Below are 24102 nucleotides of genomic sequence, written 5' to 3' on the forward strand. Positions count from 1 at the left end.
TTAAGTGCAGTGGAGGCAAGCACCCACCGTAAAGAGTGCAAGCACCCACCAAGGGAAGACAACAGGCTCCCCACTGAGCTGCCGAAAGGGACAGAGCCAAGCCATCGCCACGCCTCAGCTCCTCCAGAGTTTGGCTCAGCCCTGCTGGGAGCACACGGACTCTGAAAAGCCCACGTAAACCGAGTACACTGCTTGGGTCTAATCCTACGGAACAGTTGCCTAACAGCTTACCCTCTAAGAAAACTTATTCAGTGGGAAAATTAGGTTGGAGAGGTAATTTTAAGAGGTACCAAGGAAGTTGAAGGAAATTCCAACTATGTATTGTATAAACTTATGTACCAGAAGGCAAACAAGGGCCAAGGCTCTGTAAAAAAGCAACTGTTAGCCTGAGGCAGGAGGATTACCCGGGTGAGACCAGCCTGGAGGACATAGTGAGTTCAAGGCCAGCTCCAACTACACACATAAGGAGAGCCTGTCTCAAAAAAAGGAAACAAAAACCAGTTGTCGTCGCCTGTCGTCGGCAGCACCATTCAGGGCCAGGATGTCTTCATCTTACGACCAAACATCCCAGGCCTAAGAGCCAGGACTCAGCTTTCCAGCTGGAAAACGCACAGTGCTGTTGGTCGCAGGCCCAGGACACACCTCAGCCCACATGTCCCGTATTCTAATGGTGACAATCACATACATCCCCTCAGAGGGAAGGTAAAAGACATTGTATGGCCCTTCCACAGCACACAGTGGTGGTAAACCTCTGGCACATGTGCCACAGTGAGCCCTTTGTGTCACTGAAAGCTCTAAGAGGTGTGCCACCACCGTCACAGGAAAACTGACCATCTGTATGTGTTACGGCCTGAGGCTGACAGCAGAAGGGATGAGTGAGCGTGGCAGGTGGCTGGCTGGGTGCACTTGCACCAGGCAGCCACCTCACCGCAGGCTTCTGCAGCAGGACCAGGGGAGGGGCATCCCCTGCCGCCCAGCTGGGCAGGAAGCCTGGCCAGCTCCTCCCAGACAACAGGCACATTTCTGGCTGAAACAAGGCTCTCACCTCGGGTGCAACAGACAATGCACCCAAACGCCAGGAGAAAAGTATCGAAGTCCTGGTGGTTTCACTCAGGACTAGAAGAACAGAGCAGTGTCTTTGAGGTTTTCGATAATTTGACAGGTGCCAAGACACACTTACTAGGCTGCGTGAAAGGCCCATTCTTTTTTTTTTTTTTTTTTTTGCAGTACCAGGGATTGAGATCAGGACCCTGTGCTTGCCAGGCAGGCGCTTATTCTACTGAGCTATCTCCCCGGCCTGAAAGGCCCATTCTTTTTTGTTGTTGTTGTTGTTGCTCGAATGCCTTCAGGGCACTTTTGGCCAGCGGGAGAGGTGTGAGGTTCAAACTCCAGCAACCTGAGGCTGACAGCTTTGTGGAAGCAGCCACTTAAAGGACTGAGCTAGGGCCAGGCCCCCATGAAAGGCCCATTCTTGAAGATACTGTTAAAACCAAAAATAACTACCTAGAGAGAATACCCATATCCTAAGAAAGAAACCATTTTATCTTGGGGAATGGGTGACTTGACTTGAGAAACTCAGAAACAACACAAGTAATTTCCTTGAATACACTCAACTAGAATGGCAAGGCGGTGCCCTATTATATCAAATATTGTATTTTTCCCACCACTCCAAAGAAATCCAATAAATAAATGTACAGTGAAAGGGCCTGGATCACACAGCAATGGATACCAGACAAACCCAAGTCCTGGGTCCCTGTGCAAAGGCCTGGACCATGTCCTACTGCAGCCAGCACTGCTCCGGCCTGCAGCTTCTTCCCACAGGGCCAGCGCAGGCTCTCGGCTGCTTGACTGAAGAGCTCTACCCGGTACTGCCCTGCAGTGAGCAGAGCCTGGCGACACTACGGGAAGCCAAAGCGAAGGTGTCCTGGGGCCTGGCTCCACCACCCGGCCCCTCCATAGACCGGCCTGGACGCTGAGTGGGTCAGGTGAGCTCCTCAGGGGCCTCCTGCCCGGTGTCCACCCGTCACGCGGGGAAGAGCTCAGGAGGGCTCTCTCCGTAGCAGTACTTGGCTATCGGGTCCCGGTAGGTGTTCTCGTGCTGCACACTCTGTTGGCAAAAGGAAGAGAAGCTGTAGTGAGGGGCAGAGCTGCACATACCTGGCTTTCAGGAGTTTTCAGGAGTCCAGAGCCGCTAGAGTTCCAAGGAACATCCTGGAACCCCGGAGGTTCCACACAGAGTGCTTAAGCAGGGCAGGAAATGGACACCCCGGCACCACATGGCTGTTCTTACGTCCAACGGGGAGCTTTCTGACGTTCACTGGGAAGTGACCGAGTGTGACCTGGAGGGGCAATGAGGATACCTTCTCTCAAATTATCTCAGATTAAAAATCAACAGCTGGGGGCTGGAGAGATGGCTCAGTGGTCTAAAGCACCTACTTGAAACAAGTTTGGCAAAGCACAGGGACCTCGGTTCGATCCTCCAGCACCACATGCCAGCCAGCCCCGCCCCCTGGTGGGCTGAGCTGGCCACACACACACACACACAATAAATAAATGTACTAAATAAAAATAAATAAATAAATAAAAAATCAACAGCTGTACCTAACTCTGCAGTCCAAAGAAATTCAGTCCCCAGTATGGAGCCTTACAGAGCCACTAAGGAGATGCACTCCAAATGGCTTCCAGGAAGTTTATGGAACCAACACTCTGGCACAGGAGCCAAACCGCACAAAACCACACAGGATCCACCTGCCCGGCAGATTCCCAGTGTGATTTAGAGAAATCGCCCCCAGTGGCGAATTCTTCAGCACTATGCGGTCATACAAGCAACGTGAATGTCTGACTCCGCTCGAGTTCAACAAGTAGCCCAAGACCAATGCTAAGCAACTGGAGTGTAAGCCTTCACCCAGCCTGACAGTCCCCGCCAAGCTGCCTCCTCCCAGGACACTACCACCACCACAGCACACTGCACGGCAACAGGAAAGCGCTATGACGAAAACGCCAAGGACAGACCGTAGTGTGGCTTTACTTACGACTAGAAGTAACTCCTGGGTTTTCAGTTAAGGAGAAAGTACTTTGCCTTTCTTAGCCTGCCTCAGAATGAGGCATGAACCAAAGTGAGCGGTACGTGAGGCCTCCCTCTACAGCTCCTTTCAAGCCCATTCGAGTGGAAAGCTCTCCGGGCAAAGCAAGCCTACCAGCAGTTTCTTAATGCTTTCAAATGCTCATTATGCCCCTGAAACACTCAAGGCTGCTGGATGCTCTGAGAACAAACTAGAGACATAAAACCAGGCACAGCATCCAACGGTGGACGACAGAAATCCGGCAAAGGGTGCAAAGGTTCCAGAGAACGTGAGTCTCCTATCTCAGACAAAGCCAGGAAAATCTTGACGACACCATGGATAGCGGCCAGCGGAAAGTGCTTGTCTAATAAACACATCTGGCAACGTTCCCCAGAGCTCCCACAGCCGCCGGGCCCAGGCACTGAGAGCAGGGACGGAGAGGCACTGCTCAGAGAGGCACTGCTCAGATGCACTCGGCAGCCGCGGCAGGCGTGCAGCGGGGCCCCAAAGAGCACCGGGCCATGACAGCATGCTGATGCAGCGAGGCTTCGAGGTACTTGTGCATTTATAAGCCCACCTGCCTGAGCCCCTTGAATCCTAAATAAAACCACAACTCTGCCTCAGAACAAATTACTGCTCATTCTAAACGAAGGCTTGCTGGAAAGCCTTAGTCAAATTTCAGTCACCAGCAGGCAAGAGCATCTCTTCAGAGCTGGACTATTAGGGCTCCACCCTGACTTGGAAAGAAATGATTGTACACTTCCACTTGTGTGCACACAGGCCCAGCAGACAGGAGGCCTGCAAGCTGACTGGACCTTCACTTAACATACATGTTTTACTTGCCCAAACTCGGGCAGCGCTCATGCAGGTATCCTACACTATCATCACCCAAGAAAAGCACAGCAGAGCTGCGCTCCAGCCTCTCCTCACCGGCCCCTACCCAGGTGGATCTGCTGGCTCCCTCCAGCGGCTGGCTCCCACCCGCCTCCCGAGAGCCGGCAGAGTGGCTGACCTGGGAGGAGGTCCTGCACTTAGCCAGACACAACTCGAAGTGGTCCTCAACTGCCAGGAAGAGGTTCTGGAAGGCTACTGCTGCCCGGTTGAGGAAGCGCTCCAGGAGAAGTTGCTATGGAAACAAAAGTTAGTACCTGTAGTGACTCCAGGCCAAGCCAGAGCAAAGCAACCTTGAATCTCTCTCCTCAGAGAGATTGCTGGTATGGGGGAGGGAAGAGGGAGCCAGGTCTCGTAGGCACTAGAGATCTGGTCAGCAAAACGATGGTCTGTTCTCTGAGAACCGTCCAGGTCAGCCGGCACCAGCGCCCCCGTAGACAAAGGCCGCGGCACAGCAGTGCAACTGCCTCCTGCGAAGCCCCTCTCTGACATCTACAACCCGAAGAGCCTCCCAGGAGGAGCCTAAGGCACACCACATAATCAAGGCTGGAGGACAGCGAGGCCCAGGGAGGTGCCCCACATACCTTGCTGGGCTGAAGGCAGCAGGAAACACAGTACTCATAGGCGCCGCAGCAGCCGTTGGCGAGGCAGCCATCGCAGCAGTACTGCTTTGTGCTGGGGACACTGCTGTCACAGCAGCCGCTGGCCAGTAGGTCCTTCCGCTCGCAGACGTAGCCTGCAAGTCAGAGACCAACCTCAGTAGGAACCAGAGTACCCGCCACCCTTCGGGTGTGCCTGGGAAGCAAGAGCGGAGCCAGCACAGGAAGCAGGACAGCAGGAAACCTGGGCACCACGGATTCAGAGGACGTCTGATGAGGGTGGGCACCCAAGACGCAGACACAGGGACCCCTGCACCGCCGGGTCTGCATCGTCACCTTCCGACAGGCCCTTCAGCACGCTGTCTTCTGTCTCAGCACTGTGGCAGCCACTCCCAAGAGGTCTGTGACCGACGCAAGCCAGCTGTTGTCTGGGTCTGAACTACGTCACTTCTTCATTGAAAATAAATAAACAGAGCTGTGGAGGTAGCTCCGAAGCCTAAGTGCCTGCCTGGCTTGCACAAGGACCCACGTCCAACCCCTGGCACCTGCAGTGCCGGCCCGGCACCGAGCACTTTGTGCCAGTCACCAAAACCAGGCATGGCGGCACATTCCTGTAATCCCAGCACTGGGAAGGCTGAAATAGTAGGATCACTAAGAGTGTGAGTTGTGTAGCAAGACCTCAAACCAAAAAACAAAACAAAACAAAAAAACAAAGGCATTAATTTATAAAAATGAGATCTTTCTAGATTTGAGAAACTAATATTCTCTAAAAATATCTTTTAAAGGTGCATGCCTGTAATCCCAGCAGTCAGCAGGAGGCTGAAACAGGAGGCTTTCCATGAGTTTAAGGCCAGCCTGGGCTACATAGCAAGTTCAAGGCCAGTTTGGCCTTCATAGTGAGACCCTGTCTCAAAAAAACAAAAGCCAAACATCTCTGTAGCTATTGCTATTGCTATTTCTATTTCTCTCTCTCTCTCTCTCTCTCTCTCTCTCTCTCTCTATATATATATATATATATATATATATATATATGTGTAGCTATATAGACATATAGATACTTAAGTGTTTGTTGGTTATTTAGTAATTTGGAGGATTTTTCACATAGAAATAGTCAGGTCTAACCTCTTCAAACTTAGCCTGCTTCAAAGGTGTACACAGCAAGGACTCAGTCACTCTCAGCATTAGGCAACACAATTTTCTACCACCCAAGGAAGAGAAACCTCCCAATTCCCTGCACTCCTTGGCGATCCTGTCACCCATATACACATATCCCCTTCAAGCCAGTAAATTCATACTCTACTTGAGGAAAAGAATCTCCTTATGGGAGCTAATTTATAATTCAGAGCTGCTAAATAGACATTTCTCCATGTCCTTCTGGGAGTAGGACAGAAAAATGTAGGAGCAAGTCCACAAGGGCTGCCACACGCGTGCACAGGCCTGCAGGGTGCAGCAGCTGTCCCCAGCACTGCTCCGCTCCACAGGTCCCAGCTTCCTGGTCCTTGGAGAGCCACACTTGATAAAGTATAAGGTTGTTTTCAGAACCTACTCTGGAAAACAAAGTCTGTGCAAAGTCAGGCAGCACCAAGAGACTGGCATGAGGGGCAGCTAACAAGGCCTCACCAACACCGGGAGCCTGGGACCTTGAAAGGATCACCCCTCACTACCAGGAACTGGAGCCTTTGTTGTACCGCTAACTATGCTATTCGCCTCCTAAATTAAGAGGATGATTTTAATGTCACAGTAAGTGTTTCTGGATCCTTCCAGAGTATTTCTGTTCATTTTCTTCACAGGTGTCATCAACAACAAAAATCTAAGTAAGTAGGTACTGTTCTCAAGTCTGACCCAAAAGATACCGACATCTTTTTGTGCCTGAAAAATATAAAACGTGATCAAAACGCCATTTGCTGAAACCACCTCCTACCTCCTGCCCTGTTCCACAGCATAAATGTCAGTGTGTCGTGCAGGCGTTCTTTTCCTGCCCAGGGCCAGCTCCCAGCATTCGGCCTTGCAACTGCAGGTCTACCTTCTGGGAAAACAAGTTCATCGGTGACAATCACTCACCGCCTCTAAATCTACTCACGCAAATGTTATTTCAAGAAGGAGTCCTGTGAGATCACAGCCTCAAAACGTGTTGCTATTGCCAGGGAAATTAACTTTCAACCTTTGAGAACTTTGTAATTCTAATTGGTTGTCTTACTTAATAACGTGTTAGCCTAGCAATATTCATGATGGCATCTGCTTGCTAAAAGGCATAAATTGTTGCAAGTTTTCTTCATTAAACCACTTCTCCAATATTCATGAAGATAAAATAACGCCTGAATTTTCACTGATGGGTTGAGTCCTGGAGCTTTTTGCTCAAGGATTTTATGACTCTTTTGTCTCCCCTAAGCTAACCAGCACAGGTCTACCTTAGGGGAGACAAAAGAGGAGGAGGATTCTTTTGCTAGCTATGATAAAAGAACATGACTTTTTGCTTAGAAGGGATTACAGTCAAGGCAGAGATTTCCTGCTGTCTGTAAGAAACAGGCCCTTGCACCAAGCCATGGCGCCTTGTCCTAGTCGCGGGTCTGCCTGTTCCCGGCAGAGTGGCTTTGTGGAACCTCACTCCCTTTACCAGCTCCACTGTGTGCCCTGCTTTCCAAGGGGACAAGTCTCCTCTGAATCCTTTCTTCATGCCAAAATCATCTCATCTCTGGTTTGAGGACTTTGAGATCTTTTGAAAAAGTTCTGTTATTTTGCAGGGGATGCAATATTTTCTTCCCGTTGTTTTGCAGTAATGCACCACAGCTTTCACTTTAAAGACAGCAGGTGTTGGGCCAAGCCAGCCTTAGCGCCAAGTACATGGAGATTCACTACAGGTTTACCCGCACAATTCCAATATTGTCATATTCGTAATCCATGTTGAGACTCCTTGAAATGGGGTGAAATTTATGCTTATAAACAAATTTTTTAAATTGTATTTGCAAACTGCTAGTTGAAAAAGAAATCTGGAAAAAAAAAAAAAAAAAGGAAAGAAAAAGAAATCTGCAGAGTACCCAGGGAATTTTGAATGCGAGATAGCCTCAGGGAGAAGCCGTTACTCTAGAGGTGGTAATTTTTGTGTTTACAGATCATGCAGGGCTCTCTGCAGTCTTAAGCAAGTTCCTTAACTGGTGTCCTACCTTTCCCCTACAGCTTAGGTGCTGCAACCTCAAAGGAGGTGTTCCCAGGATGCTGCAGCCCGTGGCAGCACTCAGTGCAGGCTGAGCACGAGGTGGAAGGCAGCTGCCAAGTAGTAAGCACACTCCCAGGTACGGCCTGCCTCACACGGCAATCGCCGCGCTGCCTTTAAGCCTTCCTGATGGATTCACTGCAGGAACACGTGAGCATCTGTCTGCAGTTTCCCTGAAATTATCTGCTTAGTCCAGTGTCAAAACTGTGGGCTTCTTCAGGAGGAAAACTCAGGTCTTATCCTACTAATTTCAGATCAAGGTAAGAAGGAAAGACTGCCCAGATCCAAAGCCAGGGCCTGGAGAGAACAGCAGGGGCAGTCTAAGGACAGACGGCAGGAAGTGCTAGCACCAGAAGCGCCAGCCAGAGAAGCGCCAGGAGCTACAGCCACCCCATCAAGGAGCCCAAAGCTAAAGGGATCAGCCTGGGTGGGTGAGCGCAGTGTGAAGGACAGAGATGATGTGGGGACGCCTGGCAATGAGCACGAGGGAAACGCGCTGAAGGAGAACCCCACTGAAACCAAGTTATGACGGCCGCAGCAGTGCGGGACTTGGGAGAGGAGGACGTGAAGGGCGGCCGCCTTACCCAGCTCATCTGTGATGAGGTGCTTCCCTTGAATGGAGTTTCGGCACTGGTTGCTTGGCCGGCTGCTGTTGCCCAGATTAAATTGCACCTTCCACGGGATGGGCTGGTCGTGGTCTTGAATCTGGAGGAGATTCCGATCTCTCACCGCCCTCTCCTCCTACAACAGGACCAGAAGTGAGAAGGTTAAAGGATCTTTCCTAGAAACCAAATCAATTTTTCATAGAAACTACAGAAGAGGATGGAAACACTAAAAAACTTGCACTACAGGAATCCACACTCTCCTGATATAACCAAAAGTCTGAGCAAAGTCATGAAATAAACAGTATGTAAAAGTAGTAAACCAGGGCTGTGCTTCAAGACTGGCATATCTATACACATTGCCCAGAGTGACACGCGCATTATAAATGTGTACAGAGTGTTAGTCTTGGGGCCAGGGAGACAGCTCAGCGGCCTAAGCACCGACCTGGCAAGCACACAGTCCTGAGTTTGATCCCAGGTACCAGCCCCTCCAAAAAAGAAGTGTTAGTTGTTGTTTGTTTGTTTGTTTGTTTGCAGAACCAGGGATTGAACTCAGATCCTTGCACTTGCCAGGGAAGCACTTATTCCACTGAGCCATCTCTCCGGCACCAAGAAGTATTAGTTTTATGAAAAAGGATTTGAAGGGAAAAGTTTCAAGTTGTTTTTTTTTTTCTGATGGCAAGTCATTAAAAACACACACACTTATAATGTTAAAACAAATATACTACAGAATAGAATGAAAAACTTTTAATATTTTCAAAATAGAAAAACAACTTTTGTGACTGTCATCTCAGACTGCAGCCAGGCTAATGTAGAATGTGAGGTCCCTCCTGTTCGTACTCATAGGTACTTTACTATACATGTACGAAAGGCCTGCATTAAGGGCTGACTTCAGGGGTCAGATGGAGGTCACCTCTTGTGTGACAGGACAGAATACGCCAGCCTTACAACGCATAGGCCACCCTGGCCACAGTCCACTGCCGGATGGGCAGGGGGAAGAGCTGCCCCAGGACTCCAGCTTATACCCTTCCCCCTCACCTTCAAGGCAAGCCTTGGAGTAGCACAGCTTTCAAAGCCATCTTTTTTATACTACTAAAGAATCTAAGGGGGAAGGCGCCCCGCACCGGAAAACAAGCCAAGCACGAGACAGCCATCTTCTGGACGCTGCAATTCATTATTGGAAAACAAAACAATTATAAAAGACTCTCCCGGAGGCTTTATGGACATTAAACATTCACCATTCTAACAGCGTTCGAGGCTTTTGCCATTAAGAATGATCTGTCGCGTGTCACTTTCTAAGCAAAGGGGATTGACTTTGAAAATTTAATGGCAAAGCTTATTTATTTTTTAAAAACGGAAAAGATATTTGTACTTACTCAGGTTTCTTTAGGAAAATAATCTGAAGACAGCTATTAACATTTAAAATACACACACCCACATACTCTTTGGCCCAGCAAGCCCTTTCTGAGAACCATCCACTAGAAAACACCAACATAAGGGTGCATAAGGCTGTTGACTACAGCACTGTTTTGTTTTTTTTTAATTTTATTTATTTATTTATTTAGTGTGTGTGTGTATGTGTGTGTGTGGCCAGCTCAGCCCACCAGGGGGCGGGGCTGGCTGGCATGTGGTGCTGGGGGATTGAACCGTGGTCCCTGTGCTTTGCTAAGCTTGTTCGAAGTAGGTGCTTTAGACCACTGAGCCATCTCACCAGCCCCCGTACAGCACTGTTTCTTTTTCCCTCTTTTTCTTTTTCTTTTCTGAAGATTTATTTATATGGTACCAGGTCTCACTACGCAGCTTGGACTCACAGTGATCCTCCTGTCTCAGCCTCCCTGTGCTGGGATTCCAGGCATGCACCACCACACACAGTTTCAGGGGTCGGCATGGCACAGGGCCAGCATGGCACGTGGTACCAGGGATTGAACCCAGGTCCTTACACTTGCCAGGCAGGCGCTTACACCACTGGGCTATCTCCCTGGTCCTACAGCACTGTTTCAACAGCAGAAAAATCAAGAAGGCCAACTGGGAAATGCCTGAATATATACTGGTACAGATCTAACAGAAAAACCAAACCCAGGCTCAAGTGATAGCTAACCAGGTAGTTCTTCAATCTATGTTACACAGGGAGTTTAAAGCAGATTCCAGGTAAGTCAGACTTAGACTTGAGCCTGCAGCCTACACACAAGGTCACGGACATCACTAAGTTCCCAGATGTTCCCAGGCAGACAGGGCTGCACACTGCTGGATGGCTGTCACGTATGAAGTGAAAAAGCTAGAAGCAAAATGGTGTGCATCTTACAGGTTACTATGGTGATACAAATCAGGACACCAGGAGCTGCACCTTAATAAAGATACAGAAAGCTACGTGACACTTACTACTGCAGGAGGGACATAAGTAACTATTAAAATTTTATCATCTTTCAGATATTATTTTCAATTCAAAATACAACTTAAAACATACTCAGCATTAATAATAGGAGAAATTAGATGAAGAATTTACAAGAACTACACTATCTTTGCAATGTTTCTGTTAAGATTATTCCATAATAAAAGGCTTATTTTTTTTTATAACAAGCAAACAAAAACCATGAATCCCAGCATTAAAGACAGAAGCCCATCACTTCAATCAAACTGCTTCTGCTGATTAACTTCTGGCCTCCGACCCTGCTTTGCACTCCACGTCAAGGACGCTTTGCATTCAGCTCTTCTTCACACTAACTGGGTAGTAAAGCATGTTCACGTTCCTACACTACCTTGACGGTCACATCTTCAGGACCACATACCAATCCGTCACGCCGACGTGCCACAGTTCAGTGAACATGCGCTTCACAGACCAGCTGGAGGCTTCTGTTAGCAGACAGCACTGCAGTCCAGCATAAGAGTTCCACGACTCCTCTTGAAGAATCTGTGCTGGTCAATACTATAGAACTGCCCCCAAGTTTTTGCTGCCATTTGTAGTACTACCAGCATTTAAATAAAGCTGCTCTCAATTTGAACCGAAACCCTAGCAGTTTCTTTTTTTTTTTTTTGGCAGAACCAGGGATTGAACTCAGGCCCTTGTGTTTGCCAGGGAAGCGCTTATTCTACTGAGCCATCTTCCCGGCCCCAAGGTGGTCTTACTTTTTATTCTGCCCCTACCTATTTCTTTTAGGATGAAGAAGTGGCACTTGCAGGCACAGGGCAGTTAAACAAAAACAATACCTGTATTCCTTGGTTACTGCAAGAGGAGCTAAGCGCAGGACTCTTGGGAGTCAGGACAAATCACTTAGGTGCACCCTGCTGAACGACCTGTAAATTCACGCCAGCTGCCCTCCTGGGACCGCATCAGTTAGCTGCATAATCAAGCTGTGAGTGAGCTAACCTGAGCCGCCAACACAACCCTGAATAAACTAATGGCAGTAAAGACTATTAAGGGGCTGGCCAGAGTACAGTTCGCCGACCGGCTCTTACAGCAGGGGTCAAAGTGCCCTTGGCACCCTTCCCAAGCTGGCCGGTTATTCTTCCTGGCAGAAAACAAGGGCTCATGGACAAGTGCACCTCGGATGGATCTCTGCCATACAGTACGTTCCTGGGAAAAAGGAAAGCAACGCTCCTAGCACTTGAACTCATTTTCAAACATGAATAATCAGGACCTTGCTAGAAGGGCCGCGCAAGGCAGAGTGAACAGAACGCAACGCCTCGGCTCCTAGTCCTTCTCTGAAGACCCAGCCGTGCAGGCCGAGGGGAAGGCAGCGTGCTCGGACAGCGCCGGGCTGTGGCGCCATGGGCACGGAGTCTGAGCCTCTCCCAGCTGTCGCCTCACCCGACCAGCTCTTCTCAACTCTAAGCTTTTCCATGTATTTTATATTTCTTTTCATTCAAGGTTGATTCAAAGGTAGGGATGGTCACACAGCGCTAAGGACGCGGAGACAAAGATAGTCGAGCCACGTGCTCCCCGAGCGTCCAGGAGCTGCTGAGAGACGCAGCGCCATCGCTGGCTGCAGAGGCCACGACAGATGTCCACACAGAGACTCTGTGGTCTGAAGAAGAGTGGGAATGAAAAGAGGCAAGAATATTCCCGACTTTCTTCAGAAGTGGGAATACGCTACTGACGTTTTTATTTTCACTGCATGTTATTTATTCTGCTTTAGATTTTCAAAAGGTTTTTTTTTTTTTTTTTTTTTTTTAAAAATTTTTTTTTTTTTTTTTTTTTTTTTTTTTTTTTTTTGTATTTGGTGCAGGGTCTAGAGGGTCTCACTACACAGATCGGTCTTGTAATGATTCTCCTGTTTTCAGCTTCCCAAGTTATGATTACAGGCGCAGGCCACCACACTCAGTCTCAATCACTGTCTCAGCATGCGCAGGAGAGGGGACAGCACAGCAGGCCAGGGATCAAACCTCCTCCAATCCCTGTGTCAAAAGGCGTATTAACAGGCTGGGGAGATAGCTCAGCAGTCTAAGTGCCTACCTGGCAAGTGCAAGGACCAGGGTTCAATGCCTGGTACCACATGCCATGCCAGCCCTAGAACCCCAGGCATGCCAAGCCAGCCACCAAAATCAGGCGTGGTGGCCATGCCTGTAATCCCAGTGCTGGGGAGGTTAAGACAGGAGGATTAGCATGAGTCTGAGCTGAGTAATGAGACCCTGTACCAAATAAATAAATAAGTGATTTTTCTAAAAGTCATATTAATAACTGCTGTTTCTTAGAGAATATCCTAAGGATCAAATGAGATAAATGTCCCATGTAAATACTGAAGCACTTAAACGCATGGCAGCGCTGCTCTAAAAGATTCACTTCTGAGGCCGGGGCTACAGCTCAGTATACAGCACTTAATATGCCCAACGGGAAACACCACTTGCGGACATATGTCAGAAAGAGGGAGGGGCAAGGCCAGAGGGCACCCAAGTGCCTAATAATGTGTGAAACGCAACTTGATAAAGGAGAAAAAAGCATTAGGAGCCTTTAAAGATGGTGAAAACGCTTATGTGTTCAGTCAAAAAAAAAAACAAAAAAACAAAAAAACAAAACAACCCAGCATGTCTTAATTATATGAAGGAAAAAAGTGGAAAACGACAGGAAGAAAGTATGGCCATGTATAAGCAGTGGCCCCATCTCGTTGGCGACACAGCAGGGACAGCTCCCACCCTCCACTCTAGAGGGTACTTTACAAACTGGAAGACGCGTGGATCCTGGTAAATGCTGAAAACCCAAAACCGAAAGCCAGATTCACAGCTCTCTTAGGATTTATTTTACCTCACTTCAGATAGCATTAACAGGTACCAATTTACATACTCACTTATGAACACAGCCAAGACTATGTTCTCAGATTTACGCAGAGAGCCCTGAGCCATGCTGGAGTCACAGGACCTGAGGACTCTGTCCCTTCCAACACTGGCCGTCCCTCCCCTTAAGCCCACCCTGCTACTCTGTTTGGGCACGCTGTGAGGTTGTGCATCAGAAATTACTCTGCAAACCAGCTCTCCTCACCTGCCCAGCCCAGCTCCCAGGGCGCCCCGGCCCACAGCACCTGGCCCACTCGCCACCCAGCTCCCACCCGCAGCGCCCCCACACCGGCTTCCTGGCCCTCCCTCCCATCTCTAGCACTGTGAACTATCCCCAAAGCACTCATTAAAAAGGAATCCAAAGAAAAGAGGAATCCAAAGCAGCAGAGGCTAATCGCCTCCTCTGCAGGCACAACCTGCACCTGCTTCCCAAGCGCAACCTCAGCCAGCCGGGCTGGGGCTACAGGGAACCTTCAGGCCTTCACGGCCGCTTCGAAATGAGCACAAACAGCTCCCCTCCCATCTCATCCTGCCTCCTACCTCTCATCACCAGGCCCACACCTCAGCCCCAGATGTGGGTGGCAGAGAGGCAGCCGGCCAAGCCTGAAGCCTCCACAGGGCTCTAGCAAAGCACACAGGCAGGGCCACAAGCAGAATGCAACAGGACGAGAGGGCACAGAGGCTCAAGGTGCTTGTCCTGGGACTCTCAATACCCTGGAAATCTTACTGAGGGTGCTGATACACGCACTTAGTGAGCTACAGCTACTGGTGTCTACCTGAAAACAGAAATATTTTAAAAATATTTTAAATCAAGTATTGATTTAAAAATAATGAACTCATACCATTTTTTGTGGGAAAAAATGTTTTAAAAATTTTACTGAGAAGAGGGGCAATATCTTTAAACTTCTGTGAATCTTTGTAATGTCTGGTTTCATGGGAGACAGTTGGATTCTCCTATCTTCCTCTACACTCAAGTTGCAACAATCTGTTGTTTGGGTTGAAGCACAGGAAGAAAATCTACCTCACACAGATGTGTAGCTGCAAAAGGACAGCGATCCAACGGCTTTGCAGGAGCTGTGGACCATACTACGCGTCTTAAACATCAAATACTACACCAAACTTGGACACATAATTTCTTCCATCCACATGGTGAAACCACTTCGGAAAAATAGTCACGTGGTCTTCAAAAAGTTAAACGCAGAGTTCCTTCTGACCCTGCAACCTTATTCCTACCTACGTCCTGAGAGAAATGAAAACGCGCCATACACACACCTATGGCGAGACGCTCCGTACACCCACAGGTGGGAAGAAACCAAAGAGCTACTGACAATGAAGAGGAAATCTAGGGTGGATGCTCATAGGGGAATGTTCAGACGTAAAAATGAAGATCTGACACATGCAGCAATACAGATCAATCCTGAAAACACCACGCCAAATGAAACATGCCAGTCACAAAAGACCACAGATGTATGATTCACGGATACAAATATCCAGACTATGCTAATCTAGAAACACAAAGCAGATTAGTGATTACTTAGAGCTGAGATAAAGGGATGGAAAGATGATAAAATACTCAAGACTATGATGAGTTGACTAAAAATCAGAGCTGCACACTTTATATGGGTGAGTTACACAATTATACGAATGCAAATTACATCCTAATGTAACTCTTGCCAAAAAAACAGTTTAGTACAATGCTGTCTCTAAAACCATGTCAATGAATTTTTCATTTTATTACAATAAAATCCATGAGTCTATCTTGTTCTTTGAACAGATCTTATGCAGATCTTCCAAATGTTGATACATTTTCATTACATAATATTAAAAAAAAAAAAAAGCACATTTGTTAAAATCGCCAATGATCTAATAGAAGTCTTTCAAGTGTTGGGAAGTTATCAAGCCCAGGGTAGCAGACAACACATTTTCCAAAATTCTAATTTTCACCTCAAAGCTTGAATTTTATCTTTGGCAACAAATGATGTCAGATGTTTCCTGTGAAGAAACAGGCTCATTTTATTAGCTTTCATCTACCAAATACCCAAATCTGAAGGGCTACGGCTTCTTTCAGGTACACACGCTGTTCCACGGGAACAGTAGCAAGCAGCTAGCTCAGCATGCGGCTGCGCTGGTGACCACTCTTCTCCACGACCCTGTCGCAGGTCAGCACAACAATGCGGGAGCGGCTCCTTCCGAACCTGTACACAGGAGACGGGTGCTCTAGGACCAAGGGCCAGCAAACCTGAGTCACTTTTACTACAAATGTGCTAGCATAATCAGATGCCACTGACTCGATTCGCACTAGTTTTACCCACCATTTCTTTAGCAACACGAAAAGTGTCAACTCACAAAAAGACAAGAAAGCAACATGTTAATAATATTTTGCAAATCATACTGATTATCCAGACTCTTTGCAAGGGTCTGAGGCCCCTCTAGGGCAAGCACGCCACACTGGAAACTCAGGAGCTAGGTCAGTGGTGATGAACCTGCGGCACACGTGCCTGGCAAGCTGGCAAGGTTCACCACCACTAGTCCAGGTTATTCTAGGAAGTAAATCTCAGCAGCGTAACAAGACTATCTATTAGCTGTTCACACGAAGCATCTAAAACAGGGGAGCCCAGGGCTCTGCTCACCCTTGTCTCTCAGGCTGCCTGAGGCTCAGCACCCTGTTAACGCTAAGGCAGCAGAGGGAACCAGGAACTGCGCAAAGCCTGAGTGTGACCTCTTACCCTGTGAGCCAAAACAGACACAAGACCACTCCTACTTGAAGAGAACGAGGAATCACTCACTCCACCTGGTCGGCCACGAGAAACCTCTACTCATCCCCACAGAAGGCCGGGCAAGGACACGCCCGTTTGAGTGGCCCAGACGACAACACATTGATGATCCGGAGCCTGCGGTAGGGCTCAAGCCCTTGGATGTCACCAGACAGGAACGCAGACCTAATGTTAACAAATCTCTTGGCTTTTCAAGAGAAGCTACAAGATTTATTTGAAATCTCATACATTTTTAATCCTGTCTCTGAAAATCACTGGGCAAACAGTGCAGGCTAGCCGCTTCATCTGTCATAAGGTCCAAATTAAAAACACGAGCTTTAAAATAGGAACACCTGCATCACATTCCAGCTGCACCCTCACAAACAATGCCATCCCTAACCACAGATTCCCTATACAAACAAAACACATACACACCAGTAAGACAGTCAAAAGGATATAAGTTGCAGACCAAAATTAGAGAAAAAGGAGGGCTACAAGGAAAGCCAACATTTTGGCCCTAACCTTCTAAGGTCAATTAAGACTCAGGACATATGAGAACTTGGACTGTAACGTCATGTACTACGGTAGTGTACCAAATTTTCTGATCAAGAAGATTATGGGGCCAAAGAGGAAAGTGATCGATGATGTAGAGTGTGCCTAAGGAGAGTCACATGGGGAGAGGACACTCTCTCAGGCTTTCACGGAGAGCACAGTGGCCAAGCAATGGCCGTGACTCATCCACATGGCTGCACTGACAAAGGTTCTACAATCTGAGGTACAGGATCTCAGGATAAATCCTGAGGGCATTTCACTGACCTTCTCAGACCAAAAAGCTACAACTCTTGTTGCACAGGTCCTGCTTTACCTTGGTCTTAACCATCCAGTAGAAAAGTATGAAGACGAAATATAGGAAGTAAAGCCACGCTGTTAAGTTGAGCTGTGGGGGACTCAGGTCAATAATTTCTGACATTGCCAGTCGAACAGAAGACCCAATGCTATTATGGGCTACTGGACTCTTTTAGAATATTTTGCTGAGTTTACACACCTATAATATTCAATAACGGAACTTAGAAAAAATGGGGTATACCGATGAATGTCCATTTTGTATCTGTGTATTCAAAGTGGTTAGGATATATAGTTGCATTCTCTTAATGAATAGAATGATTTGATCTAATGGTGTTTGTAAATAGGATCTCAAGTCCGTATCTTGTACAGCAATTAACCACTAAGAAGAATATATGTAGTGTGTTATTTGTTGAATCTGTACTTCCGATTTGATTTGAAACTGTCTCATTGCTATTTATCAATAAAATTTTGAAAAAAAAAAGGATATAAGGCAAAATAGGGAGAATGATCAAACTGTCACATATCCGTATGTTTAACTTCACCACAGTCAGGGGGATATAAGGCAAGATAACATCCTATACAAAAATAAATTTCAAACAAACCAAGAATTAAAACATGAGAAATGAATGGGACAAAAGTCACAAGTTAGTCATTTTTAGAAATGGCGATCCAAATGCCCCAAAGTATATGAAAATATGTTCCACACATTGGCACAGGGCTAGAATCCCAACATTCAAGAGGCTGAGGCAGGAGACTTAAGAGTTTAAGACCAGCATGGACTACACAGCAAGACCCTCGTATCAGAAAAAACGGTTAAGTTCCATGTGTGAGCACACCAATTAAAACACAAGAGGGGCCGGGGAGATAGTGGGGCCTGGGAGATATGTCAGTAGAATAAGCACTTGCCTGGTAAGTGCAGGATACTGCAAAACACACACACACAACCTTCTCCCACACATAACACTGCAAGGGCAAACAGACTAACAATAGATTAGTAAAGATGGGGGCAAAGAAGCACACCCTCTTGCATTTCCATTAGCGATCATACAAGTGGCCGTAAGCAGACACCGCGACCCTATGGTGGCCCTATGGTGCGACACCTGAGTGTTCCCTGGGGAGGGGTAAGGCAGAGGAGACGCTGCGGCCAGGGCCAGCCTCAGCAGCAGGCCACCACGCAGCCACACACTGCTCCTGAACACCCTATGCCAAAGGCCTAATCAGGCCTAATCCACAAAGAGCTTTGATGTTGTCATGAGGGCGGCACCCCACAAGTGGGCTGGTGCCCTGAGGGGGACTCAAGCACCGGAACTCTTCTTCTTGAACCTGGGATTGAACTCAGGCCCTGGCGCTTATCAGGGAAGCACTTATTTCACTGAGCCATCTCCCAGGCCAAGGCACCAGAACTCTTTCTCCACCATGTGAGTGAGGCCAGGAAGGAGGCGCCCACCAGACGCAGACTGTCAGCACCTGGGTCTTGGACCTCCTAGCCTTCAGGACAGATGCTGAAGCTGCCCAGCCTACAGGGTTGTGTTTAAGCAGCCTAGACAAAGACACAGCTTCAGCCTAGCCTCTCACCCTACTGAGACAGCTCTGCTTTTAATTCAAAGCTTTCGTATGGAAGTCAGTCATCTAATCGGGGAAAAAATCTACTCCAGCAATGATATACAATGAAAGAACAATGCTGCTTACATTTTGGGGAGATTAGATCCAGAGAAACTTACAAAGAAAGTATTTGAGCAACAGCTCTAGGGGCTTTCACAATCATTAAACCTTCATCCCTGCAAAAATAAAATCATAGTCACAGATCATAATTTTCCTTAAAAAACTGTCAAAAAATGAAGCCATCATGCCGGAGTACTTAAACAGTGGCTATATGGTCAGTCCCTGAGTACACAGCATCCTGCTAAGACCTGAAGAGGTAACAAGAATGTACCAGACTAAGAAGAAGTCATCCCAATTAAAAGACTCATTTGTTTGTTCAACTAGTATTTGAGTTCCCACGAAGAGCCTGGCAGTATTCCAGGGGCTGGAGACAAGATACACAGGTTTCCTTTCTCAAGGAAGTTACATTCAGAAACAGAGAATGAAAAGACACTGATAAATATGCAAATAAACAAGAAATGTTCATGGGGTAACTCCTACCTCAAGGAAAATAAAGTTAAGTGTACGCTCATGAAATAAGTCATGGATACTGGGTCACTAAGTTTGACCCAAATCACCAGGCCAGACAGTTGGCCTGAACTGAAATCACAGAAGAAAGATTTAATCACACAAGAGATTCTGGAAGGGCATCCGGAGTTTTATCTGAGTGTAACAAGCAGCCCAAGAATTCAACGTGGGGGAGTACCGAGACAGGAGCTGCATAAAGATTATCCAAGATCATCCGGGTTGAGAACAGGCAAAAAAGAAAAAGAGGCAGAGCTAGGCTACTGCAACAGTCCAGGCAAGTGGACACTGGCCTGGCCCAGGGTGACAGCAGTGACATCAGGACAAAAGCACACAGTCAGTACACCGCAGAGGCAGAGCCAAGATTCTGGGTGGATGGAATGGCAGAAGGGGCACAAGGCTGCGCTGGCAGCTTAAGCTACCTGGTGAGGCTGGGAAGACGAGGAGGAACAAGCACTAGCGGAGGCCAGGCAGCAGCACGGTGTGCTCCTAGTGCGAGAACCCCCCGACACGATCAAGGTGATACCAAATAGAGGAATGACAGCCACCAGGGGCTGGAGACCGAGGGGGTGGCGAGCTACTGTGTAAAGGGGACAGTTCCAGTTTTTATAAGCTGAACAGTTATGGGGATGAAGGGAGTGATGCACAACATCAGAGGCACACTGGCTACCACCGGATGGCACACTTAAGAGTAAATTTTATGAAACACCAAAATGTGAAGGGGGAGGAAAAAAGAAAACAGATGTCAAGTAGGCAATCCGATAAAGGAAATTTGAGGTTTTCGGGTTTCAGTGCGATGCTCAAATCCAAGCATGACAAGAAAGTTTCCTTAACGAATGCTGCCAAGAAAGGCTTAGAACTGAACCTGTCAGAACCTGACAGAACTTTGGAAGTGTGTGGACACATACCAGCACTCTTCATTTTCTCTGTGGCCAACGTGAGGAACAGCAAGCTGAAGGACATCCGGAAGGCCTGGAAGCACCGCCAGGTGTTCTTTGGCAAAAGCAAGGTGACGATGGTGACCTTGGGTCGAAGCCCAGCTGACAACAGGCCGGTAAGAAGCTGAGGGGTGAAGCTGGCCTCCTTTTCACCAACCACAGGAAGAGGTCAATGAGTGATTCACGAAATACACAGAAATGGACTTTGCCCGAGCTGGGAACAAAGCAGCTTTCACCATGACCCTAATCCAAGGCCCCTGGAGCAGCTCCCCAGTCCAGGTAGCCTCAGCTGAGACAGCTGGGACTGCCCACTGCCCTCAAGAGAGGTGTGGTGACCCTACTATCTGACTATGAGGCGTGCAAGGAGGGCGATGTGCTGACCCAGAGCAGGCCCGCATCCTGAAGCTCTTTGACCATGACATGGTGGAATTCAAGGTGACCATCAAGTACATGTGGGATGCCCAGTCAGGAAGATCCCAGCAGATGGGAGAAGATGACTTACTGGAGAGCACAGAGTCTTCAGACGAATCAGAGGCAGAGGGTGAGGACGACTGACTCAGACTCAGGACCAAAGGCTTCCAGCCTGTGCTGGTCCCCCCTGGACCACAGGACTGTGGCCATCTTTCAGAGGGAACAGCTATTTATTTAGCTGTGGATGAGGACAAGAAAGGAGAATGGGGACCAACTGTTTCCATAAAGAATCACACTTTGTCTGCAGGTATCTCCCTGTAGACAGTAAGAGACTCTTACGAAAAAAAAAAAAAAGTCTTTAAAAATTAAAAAAAGAGAAAGAAAGAAATTTGAGGCTTTCTGCACTGGTCCAGGCTGAAGTTGTACTCTGGGGAATCAACATTATACAGCTGTTAAAAAACAGTGCTAGGATCGCCCAGGTCAGGGGTCAGGTAAAGAGCAAGCAGAACTCTGCCAGGTCCACCGGACAAAGAAGCAAGGGCACAGGGCTGCGGGGAAGCATCTGGGGCAACAGATCAAGACAGACAAAGCACCAGGTCACTGAAGTCCAGTAACTGACTCGAACTCTCCACACAGCTTAGGCCAACAAAAGAAACTCGGAATCTTCGGCCTGTGTGTTTGTCTAAGGTATGGGGAGGAGGAGGCATACAATTCCCTTCACTTACCATTTGTTAAGTATTTTATCTGCGAATTTGACCCTGGAGGAGGGCCAAGGGGGAGTGGGGCTCTTAAGAACTACATCAGGACAACTACATCACCACCAAAGCAAATCCTGCCTAGTACATCCCAGGCTGTGTATCACTCTACAACTCTCAAAACCAAGCATTAGAGGGCTCTGGGAGGCTGAGGCAGGAGGACCACAAGTGGAGTCCAGCCTGCACAACTTAGCCACGTAGAGATTTAGTGGGACCCTGGCAGGCTCAACACAGAGCCCCTTTGCCCCCACCTTCATTAAACAGAGAGCAGCCGGAACCCTTTAACCTTCCCAGTATTCTGGGTGTGACTGTCGGACGTGCGGGGGCGCCACCTCTCCGGGGACGGCGGCAAGAAGGGACTGAGAAGACCCACGCCCCCTGCAGCCTGGACGCGGCGGGCAAGGGCGCGGAGGTGCCCACGGAGAACGACCTCGGCATCGGGTTCGAATCCCGGCGCTGCCCCGAAGCCCCAGGGACCAGCTCGTCTCCCGACCCCAAGAGACGCAAGGACCGGGTGCGGCACGCGCCAGGCGCGGGGGAGGGACCGACCCGGCTCGGCGGGCGGCAGCGACCACTGACCTGCTTGAAAGTGCTGCTGAGGAAGTAGACCAGCGACAGCCCGAAGACCAGGGCGAGCACCCACCTCTTGCGCAGGAGCCGGCGCCACAGTATGGCCGCCAGGTTCACCATCCCGGCGCGGACGCGGGGCGCGGCGGCCGGGACAAGGAGCGGGGAAGACGCGGGGACCCGGTGGCATGGCTCCTACGCGGCCGAAGTCCCCATCCCCGGCGGCCCAGCCAGCTCCCGGCAGCAGGCGCGCGTCGCCCCACGTGACCCCGCCCCACAGCCCGCCTCCGCCTTGCGTCACTGGCGAAGCACTTCGGAGGCCCCCTCGCCATTGGTCGCTGCGGGTTTGCGGAATTCTATTGGGTGAATTCAGAGTAAGGAGGCGGGAAATCATATGCACGTGACTGTCCTGGCTGTACACCGGTCCTAGTGCCCCGCCCATTAGGTCTGTGTTCAATCCCCGCTAGAGGCCGGAAGCACTCGAAAGTCACGTGCTGCTCAGGTCGCTGCAATGATTGGCTTAGCCGGGGGTGAATGATGCGGCCGTGATTGATGATTTTTTTTTTTTTCTTTTACCCTGGCCTGGTCTTTGTAGAGTCTTGGCCTTACGGTGCTACACCATTTTGCGCTGTAGTTTGATTGTGTGAATCAGAAGCGAGCTGGGGACACTGCCTTTTCCTGCTGCTCTGCAGGCTTCTCGGTGCAGACCTTTAATGGCCAGGGGGAGCCACTGCAGATATCACAGGCATCGAAAAGTCTCGCTGCGGACCTTCATAGGGACACAGTAGGATGTATATGACAGAAGATTGAAAGGCTTCTCGTCTAGTTATTGAGATGCATCCTGCGTGCGAATATGTGTTCTAGGATTCACAATTGGAATAGTTTTGTACGGCCTGCTTCCGACGGGGGATGGGAGGTCCCTTCCAAAAGTCTTGGGCGTTTGATGGTGTAACAGACTTGTGGATGGTAATTTGGTGATACTGAATTTTATTTTTCCCAAAGATTTGGAGTTGATGGGTGATGTTGGGGGGCGAGGGTTATGACAGCAGGATTGCCAGTTTATAAAATGAACTGTCCTTTGTAAATGAGGATGATGCTGCTGGCTCTCTTCTTAGCTACTTATCCAAAAGGGAGAGGTGGTTGCATTGTTGGATTGTCTGTCCTTGTCGGCCCTAAGAAGTGGCCCTGGTCGGGGTTAGGAAGCCACTCAACAGCCAGTTACAGACCTCAGCTAAGTTAGATAACCCCCTGCAGTCCTGGTACAAGGAAATTTTCCAGGAGGCTAAGCTATTCGTGGAGAGTATATGATCTTTATTTTTCCCCCCCTAGTATGAAAGATGGGGCAGGGAACAAGGGATCTCAAAAAAAAGCAGCTGGGAGGCCCGTGGTTTTCTTCAATGAATAAATGCATGAAATCTTTGTGCCCGCAGTGTACTACGTGCCTAGGTAGATGGGCAAACTAAGTAGACAGGATCTCTTTTTGTAGCATTTACCTAAGTGGGAGGGCAAATCACAAGTAAATATACATGTAAATTGCTAGTAAGTGTTGTGAAAAAAATAAAACAGGTTAGTGTTTCCCAGGAAGGTGGGAAAAGAATGCTTCTGAGGGAAAAGTGGCCTTGACCTGAGGGAGCTAACTAACGTGCACGGGGGAAAACACCCCAGAGAGGGCGCAGCAAGCACAAAGGCCCTGAGCCAGGCCCAAACTGACATGCTGGAGGAGTCGCGCCAGTGAGAAGAGGGCAGGTGAAGGGAGTGAGGCTGCAAACAGGTGAGACTGTCCGTAGGCTGTGGGCGGAACTTGAGTTTTTTGGTTGCAGTGGAAAGCCAGTAAGCATCTAAAACATTTTCAGTAGTACCCAATAAGGACTCACAATTTGACAGTAAAGCAAAATATGTTAAGATTAAGACCCTTAAGAGTCTTAATCTTAAGATTAAGATAACACCCTTAAGAGTCTCAAAAGGGAGACTACTCTTTGGGGCTACCCAGAGATCTTGAGCTGATGGAGTCCTCTGCTTATAGTTAGCGGAGAGGT

The 24102-nt window shown here is 48.5% G+C and overlaps 2 protein-coding genes and 1 pseudogene across 4 annotated transcripts in view; 2 read left to right on the forward strand and 1 right to left on the reverse strand.

Annotated features, from left to right (window-relative positions):
* Positions 1-1635: 1635 nt before the first annotated feature.
* Positions 1636-22334, reverse strand: CUNH12orf49 (chromosome unknown C12orf49 homolog). 3 transcript variants are annotated; one of them, XM_023720973.1, is made up of 5 exons: positions 22143-22334; positions 8348-8504; positions 4538-4689; positions 4075-4188; positions 1636-2107 (listed from the first exon to the last, which is right to left on the reverse strand). In XM_023720973.1, the coding sequence occupies exons 1-5, from the start codon at positions 22254-22256 to the stop codon at positions 2024-2026; spliced, it is 621 nt and encodes a 206-aa protein (XP_023576741.1). In that variant the 5' UTR covers positions 22257-22334; the 3' UTR covers positions 1636-2023. The 3 variants fall into 3 exon arrangements, with proteins under 3 accessions (XP_023576741.1, XP_004636277.1, XP_023576742.1); XM_004636220.2 differs by having other exon boundaries at positions 22079-22285; XM_023720974.1 differs by lacking the exon at positions 8348-8504 and having other exon boundaries at positions 22079-22334.
* On the forward strand, positions 20192-20888 carry LOC101583012 (annotated as a pseudogene).
* Positions 22335-22652: 318 nt separating the features above from the next.
* The window catches only part of Rnft2 (ring finger protein, transmembrane 2), a 79809-nt gene continuing 78359 nt past the window's right edge, over positions 22653-24102 (forward strand). Inside the window, exon 1 of the mRNA XM_004636221.2 lies at positions 22653-23032. The gene's annotated coding sequence lies outside the window, so the exon portion shown is untranslated. The remainder of the gene's footprint in view (positions 23033-24102) is intronic.

The sequence above is a fragment of the Octodon degus genome, unplaced genomic scaffold, assembly GCF_000260255.1.
Source record: "Octodon degus isolate 3935 unplaced genomic scaffold, OctDeg1.0 scaffold00079, whole genome shotgun sequence".
NCBI lineage: Eukaryota > Metazoa > Chordata > Mammalia > Rodentia > Octodontidae > Octodon > Octodon degus.